General features: G+C 35.5%; 1 protein-coding gene across 1 annotated transcript in view; it reads left to right on the top strand.

Annotated features, from left to right (window-relative positions):
- The first annotated feature begins 5,651 nt into the window (after window positions 1–5,651).
- The window catches only part of WDPCP (WD repeat containing planar cell polarity effector), a 370,463-nt gene continuing 359,801 nt past the window's right edge, over window positions 5,652–16,313 (top strand). The window contains exon 1 of the mRNA XM_029937462.1: window positions 5,652–5,676. Within this exon, the coding sequence (XP_029793322.1) occupies window positions 5,653–5,676 (24 nt within the window). The 5' untranslated portion in view covers window position 5,652. The remainder of the gene's footprint in view (window positions 5,677–16,313) is intronic.

The raw sequence follows: 16,313 nt of genomic DNA, 5'->3' as shown, positions 1-16,313 counted from the left end.
TTGTTGTAAATGGAATTTATTTTATAATTTCCTTTTCAGATTGTTCATTATTGGCATTTAGAAATGCAACTAATGTTTGTTGACTTTGTGTCCTGCTACTTCATTAGTTCTGACAGCTATTTTGTGGAGTCTTTAGGGTTTTCTAAGTGCAAAATCATACCTGCAAACAGATCATTTTACTCCCTTTCCCATTTGTATGCTTTTTTTTTCCTCCTTGCCTAATTGCTTTTAAGTAGAACCTTCAGTACTGTGTTGAATAGAAATGGTGAAAGGTAGGCACGTTGCCTTGTTCTTAGGGGTAAAGCTCTAAGATCTAAGCTTTTAAGTCTTTCACCATTGAGTATGCTGTTTGCTCTGGGCTTTTCATATGTGGCTTTTATTATGTTGAGGTTGTTTCCTTTTATTTCTAATTTGTTGTGTTATGAAAGGATGTTGATCTTGTAAAGTACTTTTTCTCCATCAATTGAGATGATCATGTGCTGTTTTCCTTCAGGTTGTTATGTGTATTATATTGATTGATTTTCATATGTTGAGCCATCCTTATATTAATCCCATTTGGTCATGGTGTTACCTTTTTAATATGCATGCTGTATTCTGTTTGCTAGTATTTTGTTGAGGATTTTTACACCATTGTTCATTAGAAATATTAATTTGTAATTTTTCTTACATGTCTTTGGCTTTGGTATCAGTATTATGCTGGCCTCTTAGAATTTTCTGAGTTAAAAAGTGTTCCCTTAGAAAAGTTAGAGAATTGATTCATTTTTCTTTAAATGTTTGGTAGAATGCACCGTGACAGCTGAGCTGCAGGACTTTTCTTTATTGGGAGATTTTTATTACTGATTCCATCTCCTTACTAGTTATAGGTCTATTCACATTTTCTTTGTGCTTTAGTCTTGGTAGGTTTTTGTTTCTATCATTTTGTCCATTTCATCTGCAATATCCAGTTTCATCTACAATATCCAATATACATACAGTTGTTCATAATAGTTTCTGGTAATACTTTTAATTTCTGTAGAATCAGTAGTAATGTCCTCACTTCCATTCTGATTTTGATTTTGAGTAATTTGAATCCTTTCTCCTTTTTTCTTGGTCTATCTATCTAAAAGTATTTTAATTTGGTCAGTTCATTCAAAGAATCAACTTTTTGTTTCATTGGTTTTCCCTATTGCTTTTCTATTCTTTATTCATTTGTCTCTAATCTTTATTATTTCCTTCCTTATGAGAGTTTTGGGTTTAGTTTTGTTCTCTTTTTTCTGGTTTCTTAAGTTGAAAAGTTAGGTTGTTGATTTTTAAAAACTTGTTTAATTTTTTTTTAAGCATGTATAGTTCTACTTTCCCCCTTAGCACTGCTTTTGCTACAACCATTATTTTTGGTATTTTGTGTTTTTAAAATTTATTTCTAAATATTTTCTAATTCATATTGTGATTTCTTTTTAAAAAAATTTTAATGTTTATTTGAAGGAGGGAGGGGCAGAGAGGAGGAGACATAAAATCCAAAGCAGTGTCCAGGCTCTGAGCCTGATGCGGTGCTCAAATCCAGAAACCGCGAGACCATGACCTGAGCCAAGTCAGACGCTTAACTGACTGAGCCACCCAAGTGCCCTTTATAATTTCTTTTTTTGAAATATTAGTTGTTTAAAAGTATTTTCTTTAATTTCCATAATTTTCTGAATGTTCTAGTTTGACTTTTGTTTTTGGTTTCTTTAAAAAATTTTTTTTTTAATATTTATATTTTTGAGAGAGACAGAGTGTGAGTTGGGGACGGGCAGAGAGAAAGGGAGACCCAGAATTCGAATCAGACTCCATGCTTTGAGCCGTCAGCACAGAGCCCAATGCAGGGCTTGAACTCACCAACTGTGAGATCATGATCTGTGCTGAAGTTGGTCCCTTAACCAACTGAGCCACCTAGCTGCCCCTGTTTTTGATTTCAAATTTCATTTTGTTGTGGCCAAAGAATATAGTTTATATGATATCCTTTTAAATATACTGAGACTTAATATATGGCATAATATATGGTGTAGCTTGGAAAATGTCCCATGTCCACTGGAGAAGGATGTCTGTGCCATTGTTTTTGGGTAGAGTGTTCTATAATATGTGTGTTAGATCTAGTTTGGTGTATTGTATTAAGTGTTCTGCCCATGGTTGTATCCATTACCGTGAATTGAATATTGTATTTCTCTTTTAAATTCTGTCACTTTTTGCTTCATCTATTTTGAGTGTCATTAAATGTATAAATATTTGTAATTGTTATATCTTTTTGCTATATTGAAGCTTTTATTAATAATATGTAATGTCTTTCTTTGTCTCTCATAACCGTTTAGGATTTAAAGTCTGTTTTGTGTGACTTAATATAGCCACACTGCTCTCTCTTGCTTGCTGTGTGCATAGAATATTTTTTTCATTCTATCACTGTCACTTGTTTGTATCTTTGGGTCTTAAGTGGGTCTCCTGAAGACAGCATACAATTGGGACATATATTTTTATTCATTCTTTTATTCTCTGTCTTCTCTTTGGAAAGTTTAATACATTTACACATGAAGTAGTAACTGATAAAGAGGGACTTTTGCCTCTCTGTATGTCTACAGTGTTTTTCCCCTCACTTCCTAAATTGCTTTCTTCTTTTATGTTTAGTTGATTTTTTTTGTAGTAAAATGTTAAATTCCTTTTTCATTTTCTTTTGTGTATATTGTATAGTTAATTCTTTTTGGTTACTGTGGGGAATATATTTCACATCCCAAAGTCATAACACTCTAATTTGAACTTATACTAGCTTAACTTTAGTAACATTCAAAAACTGTTCCTTTACAGTTCTAGCTTCATACTTTTGGTTGCTGATGTCACATTGTGTGGTCTCAAACATAAATAATTCTTGTAAATGCATTAGTATCCTAGTTATATAGAAAACAAGGTTTGGAGTTACAAACCTAAGTAATAGTAATAATACTTTGATGCTAATAAAGTTATTTTTTTCCTTAAAATGTATTAGTCTTTTAAATCCTGCAGAAAACAGAAAGTGCAGTTGCAGACCATTGATAAATGATACCAGTTTTTAAAATTGCTCAACTATTTACCTTTGTGGATATCTTTTTTTCTCAGTATGGCTTTAATTTATTGTTGAGTGTCTACATCATTTGCAGGAATCCCTTGAACCTTTCTTGCATGGCTGGTATAACGTTCCTAATACTCTCAATTTTGTTTGTCTGGGATTATCTTAATTTCTCTTTCACTTTTGATGGACAGTTTTGCCAGATATGAGATTCTTTGTTGTCAGTTTTTTTCGTTAGTACTTTGACTATATTTGCCTACTATCTTCTAGCCTATAAGTTTCTGATGAGAAATCTGTACATAATCTTAAGGAGGATTCCTTGGATATGATGACTCACTCTCTTTTGCTTTCAAGATTCTGTGTCTTTTCAAAGTTTGATAATAGTGCATGTCTGTGTGGGTCTCTGAATTCATCTTACTTGGAGTTTGTTGAACTTCTTGGAAGTGTATTTCATGTATTTTTTTCAAATTTGGGAAGATTTTGGCTGTTATTTCTTCAGTTATTCTCTTTCCCTTTTTTCTCCTTATCTTCTTCTTCTGGGGTTCCTATGATGCATATGTTGGATTGATTGATGGTATCCCACAGATTCCTTAGGCTGTGTTCACTTTTCTTCAATTTTTTTTTCTCTTTGTTTCTGAGCCTCAATAATTTATATTGTTCTATTTTCAAGTTCACTGATTTTTTTCTTCTTTATGTTTGGGTTGGTCTTTGACTCTATCTAGTGAATTTTTCATTGCAGTTATTGTACTTTTCAAGTCTAAGTTATTTTTGGTATTTCCATTTTGTTCACTGTTTTTTTTTTTTACTCTCTCTACATTTTTCTTTGGTTCTTTGGGCATATTTAAGACAGTTGTTTTGAAGTCTTATGTTTAGTATATCTGCCAGTAGGTCTTTCAGAGACAGGTTCTCTTAGTTTTTTCCATTGAATGGGCTATACTTGCTTATTTCTTTCTATGGCTTGTGATTTCTTGTTTAACAGTAGGCATTTGCAACTAATAATATTGTATATCTGGAAATTGAATTCTCTCCTTTTCCCAGGTTTGCTGTTGTTAAAATGTAGGCTGTTTCTGTACTGAGGATCAGACTGAGGTATAGACTTAATGTCTGCTCAGGTCTTTTCTGAGCCTTTTCTCTGGGCATTCATGGTCACTTTCTAATTTTCCTTGTATATGTAGTAATGAAGAAGGGGAAAAATAGGCATTGGCCTTTTAAATCCTTTGGAAATCACTTCAGCAGTAGGGGAAGGGGCTTGCAACAATGAAAGGAGGTGCAACAAGAATGGGTGTCTGCTTCTTTGTACCTCTGTGAGCAGAAGCAGTGATCAGTTATCAATATTTGGAGGGCAGAGTTTTTTTTAACTCCACTCATCTCTAGCAAGCTGTGTACAAGCTGCTCCAGGAGCACAGCACAGCTGACTGCCACCTGGCTAGGACTAGAGGGCTGGGAAGGTCCTACTGTGCAGAAGGTTGAAGTGGACTGAAGTTAACAAAACTGCCCATTCAGGTCTTCTGAAATTTGCAAGCTTCCATCTGACTCCGACATCCGAAATAGTTACACGAGACAGATTCTGCCAGTGTAATTGTTGCCTAAGTAGGGAGATAGTTCCCTGGTGTTTCCTACTCCACCATTTTCCCAGATTCCTCTCCACGTAAGTACTTCTAAATTGAAGGATTATTCTGATCTAAATAGTTACGAGTTGACCCAGGTATTAAAATTTTGCATTCTTTTTTAAATGCAAGAATAATATTAAGTATCTTGGAAATTATTTGGATTAGGTGACTTGTAAAATAGTTTTTGCAAATACTCTCAAACAGCTTCTAAAGTGAATACAGAGTGTTTTAAAAATGATCATTACATTCACTTCAGTGGGTCTTAAACATAATAATTCCAAAATAAAACTTAGTTGTGGAAGAAAAAAAGTTCTTGTACTTTAATTTAAAATTGTAGAGTCAATTGGAAATACTTTATTACTATTTTTAAAAAATATTTTATATGCATATAATTTACATACATCCCAGCATATTTAACTATAAAATATTTGACTAGATTTTCAGAAATGGTGAAGTACAGGGTATCTTAACAGGATGAAAGTTATAGTCATGTGATTATCGTATAACCAAGTTGCTATGAGAGGTCAAGAGGTAGAATTGACTGGAATCAGTTGCTAGACCCTCCTCTTTTAACTCCATGTAAAAGAAGATAAAATATTATCTATGAGGATTCTTTTTGATAAATAGTTGTTTCCAGGACTATGAGCTACCTAATCTTGAGATTTTTTTTTCTTGTAAGTAAATGGAGGACGATTTATTTGTTTTAACATATCTGGCTAGCTTTGTGATCTTGAATAAGTTTCTTGGTCTCTGTAAGACTCAGTTTATCAATGAAATGGGGATCATAACACAAGAATGGCCATAAAGTCTGGAAACATGTGGCAACTCCTGAAGATACCCCTTTCAATCAGGAGATGTATAAGAATGTTCATAAACGGTTTCTGAGATCAAAACTCTAAACACCCATTTTGTCCATCAATAGGAGAATGAATGAATATACTGAAAATGAATGGACCATAACTACATACACCAATATGGATGGATACCAAAAATGCAATGTTGAGTGAAAAAGCAAATCACGTAATATATACAGTATGATCCTATTTTTATAAAATTTAAAAATGTGTAAAAATCTTTTTAGTGTTTCATATACATCTAGTAAAGCCATATAGAATAGCAGAAGAATGATTAATTCAGAAGTGAGTTCTTTGGTAGAGAGTACAAGAGGATGTAATAAGGGCTTTATATGTTGGTAATCTTCTTAAGATGTGTGGGTACATGGAAATTTAATTTATTCATTTGTATGTTTTTAATATATATTTGTTACATATTTAAATATACATCTGATCACTCTTGTTTGTATGATATTTTATAAAAAATACATAGTGCTTAGAGCTTTTTCTTTTATCATGGAATAGCATCTTTGAAAAATATTTAAGTCCTTCATTAATTTTCTATCCTAATAGAAAAACCTACATTTTTGTAAATCCCATGTAGGTTTTCAAGGTTAGATTTATTCTTTCTAATTTTTTTAATGTTCATTTTTGAGAGAGAGAGAGAGAGAGAGATACAGAGATACAGACAGACAACATATGTGGGGGAGGGGCAGAGAGAGAGGAAGACACAGAATATGAAGCAGGCTCCAGGCTTAGAGCTGTTAGCACAGAGCCCTGTGCAGGGCCCAAACTCATGAACCATGAGATCATGACTTGAGCTGAAGTTGGGCGCTTAACCAACTGAGCCACCCAGGTGCTCCCTGCCAAGGTTAGACTTAAATTTATCATCTTGTTGTTTTCTATTCCATATGTTTTTTGATCTTTCATTCCTCCTTTTCTTCCTTATTTTTGATTTTATCCATATCTCTTTTGTTGGCTTATTAGTCATAATAGTTTTCCTATTTTCATGACTGCTTTGGGGTCAGTAACATACATCCTTTTCTGATGTGTGTCTTCGAGTATTATAGCACTTCACTTATAAGAACATTCAATATGTTATTTGCATTTCTCCCTTCCTTCCTTTTCTACTATAGTTGTTATATATTTTATTTCTGCTTAAGTTTGAACCACATACTACATTGTTATTTTTGTTTAAATGGTCAATTACCTTTTAAGGAGATTTAACTAATGAGAAAAAATACCTAATATTTACTCATGTAGTTGTTTTTAGGACTTTCATTATATAGATCCGTATTTCTTGTATGGTGTAATTTTTTTTCTGCTTAGGGATTTTCTTTTTAAAATATTTTTTATGGCAGAGGCTGGATGGCCTTAGTTTTATGTCTGGAAAAAGTCTTTTATTTGAAAGATATTTTCACTGTGTGTAAAATTCTAGGTTGACAATTTTTTCTTTTAGTACTTGAGATGGTGGTCCACTATCTTTTTCATTTGCCTTGTTTCTTTTTTTATTTATTTTTATTTTTTTATAGTTTGTTTATTTTTGAGACAGAGAGAGAGCATGAGTGGGGGAGGGGCAGAGATAGGGGGAGACACAGAATCTGAAACAGGCTCCAGGCTCTAAGCTTTCAGCGCAGAACCTGATGTGGGGCTGGAACCCACGATCTGTGAGATCATGACCTGAGCTGAAGTCAGACTCTGACTGAGCCACCTGGGTGCCCCTCATTTGCCTTGTGTCTGATGTTATCTGCTGTCATCCTTATCTTTCTTTTTGTGTGTGTATGTTTTTTTTTTTTTATCACTGGTTTTGAATGATATTAGAATGATATGCCCTGGTTTAGTTTTTTCATGTTTCTTGTGCTTGGGTTATTTGAGATTCTTGGATTGATGAGTTTACAGTTTTCAACAAATTTGGGAAAATTTGGTTATTATTCCTTCAGATATTTTTTCTGTCTATCGTCCATTGTGCCACTGTTTTGAGGATACAACTTATATGTATAATAGGCTGATTGAACTAGTCCCACTGCTCACTGCTGTTCTGTTCAGTTTTTAAGTTTTCTTTCTAGGGTTCATTTTGTAGTTTTTATTGCTATGTCTTCAAGATAACTTTTTTTTTCTTTTGCCACATATAATCTGTTAATTCCATCTGTTGTACTTTTCACCTCACACATTGTAGTTTTCATTTTTTAAAGAAGTTTTAGAGAGTGAGCATAAGCAGGGGAGGGGCAGAGGGAGAGAAAATCCTCTATTTTTAAAAAAATGTTTATCTATTTTGGGGGAGAGAGAGTGTGTGTGAGAGAGCATAAGTGGGGAGGGGCAGAGGGAGAGGGAGAGAGAGAGAATCCCAAGCAGGTTCTGTGCTTTCAGCATGGAGCCTGATGTGGGGCTCCAACTGACAGTGAGATGCTGATCTGAGCCAAAATCAAGAGTTGGAAGCTTAACCAACTGAGCCACCCAGGTGCCACATGGGGGAGAGATTCCCAATTGGGCTCCAGTATGTGTGTGGCGATCTCACAACTGTGAGATCATGATCTGAACTGAAATCAAGAGAGGGATGTCTAATCAATTGAGTCACCAGAGTATCCCATAATTTTCACCTTTAGAAGCTTGATTAAAAAATTTTTTTAATGTTTAGTTTGAAAAAAGAGAGAGAGAGAGAGAGAGAGAGAGAGAAGATAGAGATAGAGGGAGAGGGAGAAACAGAAAGAGAGGGAGACACAGAGTCTGAAGCAGGTTCCAGGCTCTGAGGCTGTCAGCACAGAGCCTGACACGGGGCTCGAACCCACCAACTGCATGATCATGACCTAAGCCAAAGTCAGATGCTTAACCCATTGAGCCACCCAGGCACCCCTATTTGGGTCTTTTTTAATATCTTTCATGGTTTTAGAACATATGAAATACATTTTTAGAAGATCTAAAATACATTTTAATTATTCTAGTTTCTTCATTATAATTGTTAGAATTGAGTTGCTTTTGATAGATTTTTCTTATTGTTTTGAATCATATTTTTATGTTTCTTTGGATGCCTGATAACTTTGTTTTGAATGCCAGATGCTATGAATATTATATTTTTGGGTGTTGGATATTTTTATTTTTTATACATAATTTTGAACTTTATTCTGGAATGCAGTTAAATATTGAGAAACAGTTCAATCCTTCAAGCCTTACTTTTAAGATTTATTAGATAAGACTGAGTTGTGTTCAACCTAGGGCTAATCAATTTTCTTTCCTTGGGTAAGACCTTTCTGGATACTCTATGCAATTACTGTAAATCATAAAGTTTTTTATTAGGCTAGTAGGAGCAGGTACTATTCCTAGCCTCATATGAATGCCAAGCAGTATTGTCTTTAATCATCTCTGGTCTGTCTTTTTTTGGTCTTGTGAAATTTCCTCATATGCATATACTGTCTGTACTTACCTGAGTTCTCAAGGGGAACTATCTGAAGGTCTCTGGAGTTCTCTGTGTGGCTGTTTCCTCTCCAGAGAGTTTTAACCATCTTGTCCTCCCCATTCAGTATTGTCTCCTCAACCCAGGTTGTCTCCTGAGCTCTTCCTGATTTTCTCCATTCTGTATCATACCTTCTCTCTCATAACACAGCTTCATAGGCCTTTGGTAAAAAGAACTTTTTTTGCTTGCAAGTTCACCTACTTTTTTTTTTTCCCCCCTCTTCTTATGGGCTAAGCTGGGCTGGTTTTCCTCATGTCTGCCTTGTTCCTGATGGGAGCATTTGGAAATGGCTAGTGCTTTTCCTGGGAGTTTTGGCCTCACCTACAACCCAACAGCTGGTCCATGGTGGAGCCAGGAAAGCTCCTTGGAAGCTCTCATGCCAACAGGAGACCTTAGCAGTCTTAGGCACTGGGATGGCTTGGATTGTTTTCTAAGTGGACAAATGTTTTACTCCTCTTGTGTAACCTTTCCTTGTAACCTAAAATGGAGAAATCATTCTCCAAACCGACTCAAGTGAGAATAAAAAATTTCCTTTATTAGCCAGCCTGACAGCACCCACATGAATCATTGTTTAGATAAGAACAGACCCAACCAAGGGTAATGGAACATTTCTTTGGACCTTAATTGATTTTTATGTTTGTTCTGCTTCTTTTACTTTTTTTGTGGAAAAGGGATTTGTAGTGCAAAGTGGCTTTCCGTGTTATATAGGTACTGTATTATGTAATACTGTTCTTATGAAAAGGTCGTTTTTGCTTGTTTTAGGTTTTTTCATTTCTGATCCAGCCCATGTATACTTTTATTTTTCATTTTATATATTGTTTTTATGTTTTTGTTTCTCTTATTTCTCCTGTTTTACTACCCCCCATCATCTTCCAGAGAAATGGGAGGGGATGGGGCACTTGGTTTATTTTTTCCCTTCCCCTACCCCTTCCCTTTCTCCTTTCCTTCCCTCTTTCCCCTTCCTTTCCCTTCTCTTTCTGTTCTGTCTGTCTTTTCCAAACCAATTGGGTGGATATCTTCAGAAAAGTCACCTTTTCCCTGGTGAGTTCTTCACATAAGGTGGAGTCTCATTAGTTATAATTCTGACCCCTAAGAAACTGGGTTATGTTTATTCCTAAGGATTAAGGCCATCTTTGCCTGGTTGCCCCTTTAGTGATAAGTGTGCTTTTTCATTCCCACCTCCTATTTTACCCATTCCTCCACCCACCTGCTCAGCCCTGGCAATCATTAGTCTATTTTTTATAGTTTCTTGGTTTGTCTCTCTCTTTTTCTTTAGTTGTTTTTTTATCTTAAATTCCATATATAAGTGAGAACATATGGTATTTGTCTTCCTCTGAATTTACTTCATTTAGGATTGTACTTTCTAGCTCTATTCATGTGGTTGCATTTCTTTTATTTTATATTTGACTAGTATTCCATTTTACATATGTGTGTGTGCATGTGTATATGTATATACATACATAGATACATATTGTAAATAATGTGACAAACATAGGGGTGCATGTATCCTTTTGAATATGTGTTTTTTTATTCTTTGGGTAAATACCCAGTAGGGATATTGCTGGATCATAGGGTAGTTCCGTTTTTAACTTTCTGAGGAACTTCCATACTATTTTTCACAGTGGCTGCACCAGTTTGCACTCCCATCAACTGTACACAAGGGTTCCTATTTCTCCAAATCCTCTTTAACACCTGTTGTTACTTGTGTTGTTGATTTTAGCCATTCTGACAGGTATGAAGTAATATGGTAGTTTTGATTTTCATTTCCCTGATGAAAAGTGGTGTGGAGTATCTTTTCATGTGCCTGTTGGTCCATATGTGTGTCTTCTTTGGAGAAATATCTGTTCATGTCTTCTGCCCATTTTTTAATTGGATTATTTGTTTTTTGGGTATTAGTTGTATTGGTTCATTCTATGTTTTGGATACCAGCCTTTTATTGGATATGTAGTTTGCAAATATTTTCTCCCATTCAATAGGTTGTCTTCTTTAGTTTTGATTGTTTCCTTCTCTGTACATTCTTTTTGGTAAATGAGAACTCCTTTTCTCAGAAGCTCAGCTATTTTTAAAAGTCTTTTTATCTTGAAATAATTTGAATTTATTGAAGATTTGTAAGAATAATACAAGAACTTCTCAGACCTTTCATCTAGATATGCCAATTAACATCCCATCACATTTGCTTTATTACACTGTTCTTCCTCTCCTTCCTTACTTTCCCTCCAAATGTTATTTTTTTCAGATCCATTTGATACTAAGTTGTAGACATCATGCTCTTTTATACTCCTATATTCTTAAGTGAATATTTTCTTTCTTTCTTCTTCCTTCCTTCTTTCCTTCCTTCCTTCCTTCCTTCCTTCCTTCCTTCATCCTTCTCCTTCTCTGCTTATTTTTGAGAGAGAAAGAGAGAGAGCAAGCATGTACAGGTAGGGGACAGGAAAAGGGAGGGAAAGAGAGAATCCCAAGCAGAATCCATGCTTGGTGTGGAGCCTAACATGGGGCCCGATCCTATGATCCTGGGTTCGTGACATGGGCTGAAATCAAGAGTTATATGCTCAACTGACTGAGCCATCCAGGTCCCCCTTCAGTGAATATTATCTAAGAACAGGCATATTCTTTCCTATATCCACCATAGAATTATGAGATTCAGAAAACATGGTTGTATACTTTCATGTAGGAAAAAAATCAGTCTTCCTCCTGGGCTTCTCCTTTACTATTCATACAGAACACTTCACTTCTGACACTTCTGGTTATCAAATGTGTGGGTATTTTCCCCACACCAAACAATTCTACAACACCGGCTGGATGTCCTACAATTTCACCCAGTTCTGACACTGTCTTCCTAGAGTTAGCCTCAGATTCCTTAGGTTAAGGCCTTAGTCTTTAGAGATTGTCCCTCACTTCATTGCCAGTAGGATGTTGTACATCTCCAGGTTACCTATAACTTCTGTCTAATTTAGCTGCAAATCAGAGGCAGATTTGATTTTTTTTTTTTTTTTGCCAAAGGAGCTCACAGAACTCAAGGAAACACGTATTTATCTGTACTCATGTTTTATATAATAAGTGATATGATAAATGATAATTATACATAGGGCAAGGACTAGGAGGGTCCTGAGTGCAGGAGCCTCTATCTGTATGGAGTTGATATGCACCACCCTCTTGGTACATGGATGTGTTCTCCAACCTGAAAGCTCTGCTATCCCCATAGTATTAGGATTTTTTGGAGGTTTCATCATGTAGATATGATCATTTATTACCTCCATTTCTGGCCTCTTTCCCGTCTAATGAATTGGGGGGCTAAATGAAAATTCCAAGCTTTTACATGGTTTGGTATTCTTGTGACCAGCCATATTCCAGGAGCCCACCTCATTAGAACAAAATACACTTCTGTTTGGAAAATTCCAAGGGATTTTGGAGTCCTATATCAGTAACCAGGGTCAAAGACCAAATATTCACCTAGAAAAAAATGGATAAATGCCTAGAAACATAAAATCTTCTAAGACTGAATCATGAAGAAATAGAAAATCTGAAGAGACGTTAGGAGCAAGATTGAATCAGTAGTCTGGACCTTCAAACATAACAAAGCTGAGGGCTACATGGTTTCACTGCTGAACTCTGCCAGACATTTAATGAAGATTGAACACCTATCCTTCTCAAACTGTTCCAGAAAATTGAAGAGGGGGGAATGCTTCTAAATTCATTTTATCCGACCACTTCCCTGATACTAAAACCAGACAGGGACACCATGAGAAAATTTTAGGCCAATATCCCTGAAGAGCATAGCTTTAAAATCCTCAACAAAGGGGCGCCTGGGTGGCTCAGTCGGTTAAGCCTCCGACTTCGGCTCAGGTCAGATCTCACGTTCCTGGGTTCGAGCCCCACATCAGGCTCTGTGCTGACAGCTAGCTCAGAACCTAGAGCCTGCTTCCGGTTCTGTGTCTCCTTCTCTCTCTGCCCCTCCCCCTCTCATGCTCTGTCTCTCTCTGTATCAAAATAAATAAAACATTAAAAAAAATTGAAAATCCTCAACAAAATAGTAACTGAATTCAGCGATACATTAAATAGATCATACACTATGATAAAGTGGGATTTATTCTAGACATGCAAGTATGGGACAACATCTGCAAATCACTGAGCATGATATACCACATTAACAAAATGGGAGATAAAAACCAAATGATCATCTCAGTAGTTGCAGGAAAAAGCACTTGACAAAATTCAAGACCCGTTTATGATAAAAAATTCTCATCAGAGCAGGTATAGATGGAATGTACCTCAATATAATAAATAACAGACCCACAGCTAACATCATACTTAGTGGTAAACAGCTGCAAGCTTTTGTTTTAAGATCAGGAAAAAGACAAGGATGTCCACTCTCACCACATTTATTCAGCATAGTATTGGAAGTCCTAGCCAGAGAAGTTAGGCAAGAAAAAGAAATAGAGAAGGCGTCCAGATTGCAAAGGAAGAAGTAAAACTCACTGTTTACAGAAGTCATGGATTTATATATAGAAAACTCTAAAGACTCCTCCAAAACACTGCAAGTACTAATGAATTCAGTAGGATACAAAATCAATATACAAGATCGTATTACATTTTTATACACTAACAATGAGCTATCAGAAAAAAGAATTATGAAAATAATCTGATTTATGATTATATCACAAAGAATAAAATACTAAGAATAAATTCAACCTAGGAGGTCAAAGGCCAGTATGCTGAAAACTATAAGACATGGATGAGAGAAATTGAAGATAATACAAATGGAAAGATATTCCATGCGAATGGATTGGAAGAGTTAGTATTGTTAAAATGTTCTTATCACCCCAAACAAACTATAGTTTCAGTATAATCCCTAGAAAATTCCAATGGCATTTTTCACAGAAGTAGAAAAAACAATCTTAAAATTTATATGGAGCCATAACAAATTCTGAGTAGCCAAAGCAATCTTGAGGAAGAACAAAGCTGAGGGGTCACACTTACTGATTTCAGACTGTAGTATACACTGTATTACAATAGTATCAAATTAAAGTTGGTATGGTATTGGCATAAAAATAGACCTATAGGTGAGTGGAACATAATAGAGAGCTCCAAAATAAACCCATGTATATATGACCAATTTATGACAAAGGAGTCAAGAATATACAATGAGGTAGGACACTCTCTTAAATGGTTCTGGAAAAACTGGACAACCATATGCAAAAGAATGAAATTGGATCTCCATCTTACCATACACAAGAATTAAGTCAAAATTGATTAAAGACATTAAAAAATGGATTAAAGACTTGGATGTAATACCAGAAAAACCAAAAACTAGGAGAAAACATAGGTAGTCAGCTCCTTGGCCTCACCCTTGGCAATGTATTTTTTTGGGGGTAGGGGGCATGTCTGACTCCAAATAGAATGGCAGTAAAAGCAAAAATAAACAAATGAGACTCTATCAAACTAAAAGGGTTCTGCTTAGTGAAGGAAACAATAAAACCACAAGGCAATCTAATGAATGGGAAAACATATTTGCAAGTCATATATTTAACTATGGGTTACTGTCCAACATAAAGAACTCCTACAATCATTAACAGCAAAACAAGACAATCTGATTACAAAATGAGTAGAGGAAATGAATAGACATTTTTTTCCAAAGAAGACATACAGATGGCCAGCAGGCACTTGAAAAGGTGCTCAGCATCACTAAGCATCAGGGGAATGATGATATCAAAACTACAAGGAGATATCACTCCAGACCTTTCAGAATGACTGTTATTAAAAAGACAAGAAATAACAGGTGTTGGCAAGGATGTAGAGAAAAGAGAACCCTCATTTACTGTTAGTAGGGATGTAAATTGGTTCAGCCACTATATACAACAGTATGAAGGTTCCTCAAACAACTAAAAATGGAACTATCCTAATGATTCATCAATTTCCTTTCTAGGTATTTATATGAAGGAAACAAAAGCACTAATTTGAAAAGATATATGCACTCTTGTATTCATTATGGCGTTATTCACATAGTCAAGATATGGAAACAACTGAAATGTTCAGTGATGGATGAATGTGTAAAGAAGTACTCTGTATGTATATGATGGAATGCTTTTCAGCCATAAAAAAGAATAGAATCTTACCATTTTTACAACATGGCTTGACTTGAGGATATTATACTAAGTGAAATAAGTCAGAAAAGGACAAATGCCATATGATTTTACTTAAATATGTAATCTACAAAGGAAAACGAACAAAACAAAACCAAATTCATTGCAGAGAACAGATTGGTGATTGCCAGAGGGAGGAGGGTTGGGAGCTTGGTGAAATAGGAGGAGGTGGTCAAGAGTTACAAACTTCCAGTCATAAATTAGTCATGGCAGTGTAATGTGTAGCATAGTGATGATAGTAATATTGTATTGTGTATTATGTAATTTAATATGGTGTTGGGGAAAACTAGACTTACTGTGATCATTTCACAGTGTATATAAATATCAAATCATTCTGTTGTATATCTGCAACTAAAGTAATATTACATGTCAGTTTTACCTCAAAGAGAAAAAAGACCCAAATATTCAAACTAAACATGTTCCTAGTATTGTTATTCCTTAGAAAATTATAAGAGTTTTAGGAGCTCTTTGCTGGCAACTGGGGTCATAAGCTGAATATTAGGACAAGATTCTCATAAGGGTTTTAGGAGCTCTCTGTTGGGAATTAGGGGCAGAGATCAATATATATTTTTTATTTCACATGTATGTATACTATATTGTATGTGTACTATTATATAGTATATGCTCATGCTCACATTCTGCCATTTGTCTCTGATATCCTATAGCGATTTTTAAAAAGATTAAAAAAATTTTTTTGCAATGCTACCTTTTTATTTTTATTTATTTTTATTTATTTATTTTTATTTTATTTTATTAAAAATTTTTTTAATGTTTTATTTATTTTTAATACAGAGAGAGACAGAGCATGAGAAGGGGAGGGGCAGAGAGAGAAGGAGACACAGAACTGGAAGCAGGCTCCAGGCTCTGAGCTAGCTGTTAGCACAGAGCCTGACGCGGGGCTCGAACCCACGAATGTGAGATCTGACCTGAGCCGAAGCCGGAGGCTCAACCGACTGAGCCACCCAGGCGCCCCTTATTTATTTTTTTAATAATAGTTTATTGTCAAATTGGTTTCCATATAACACCCATTGCTTCTCCCCACAGGTGCTCCCCACCATGACCATCACCCCCTTGCTCTCTCCCCCTCCCCTTTCAGTCCATGGTTCATTTTCAGTATTCAGTAGTCTCCCTTGATCTGTGTCCCTCACTCTTCCCCCATCTCTTTCCCCCTTCCTCTCCCCTGGTCCCCTGCCAGGTCTCTCCTATTAGACCTATGAATGCAAACATATGGTATCT

The sequence above is a fragment of the Suricata suricatta genome, chromosome 4, assembly GCF_006229205.1.
Source record: "Suricata suricatta isolate VVHF042 chromosome 4, meerkat_22Aug2017_6uvM2_HiC, whole genome shotgun sequence".
NCBI lineage: Eukaryota > Metazoa > Chordata > Mammalia > Carnivora > Herpestidae > Suricata > Suricata suricatta.
Note: the sequence above shows the minus strand (reverse complement) of the source record. Positions and strands in the feature narration are given on the sequence as shown.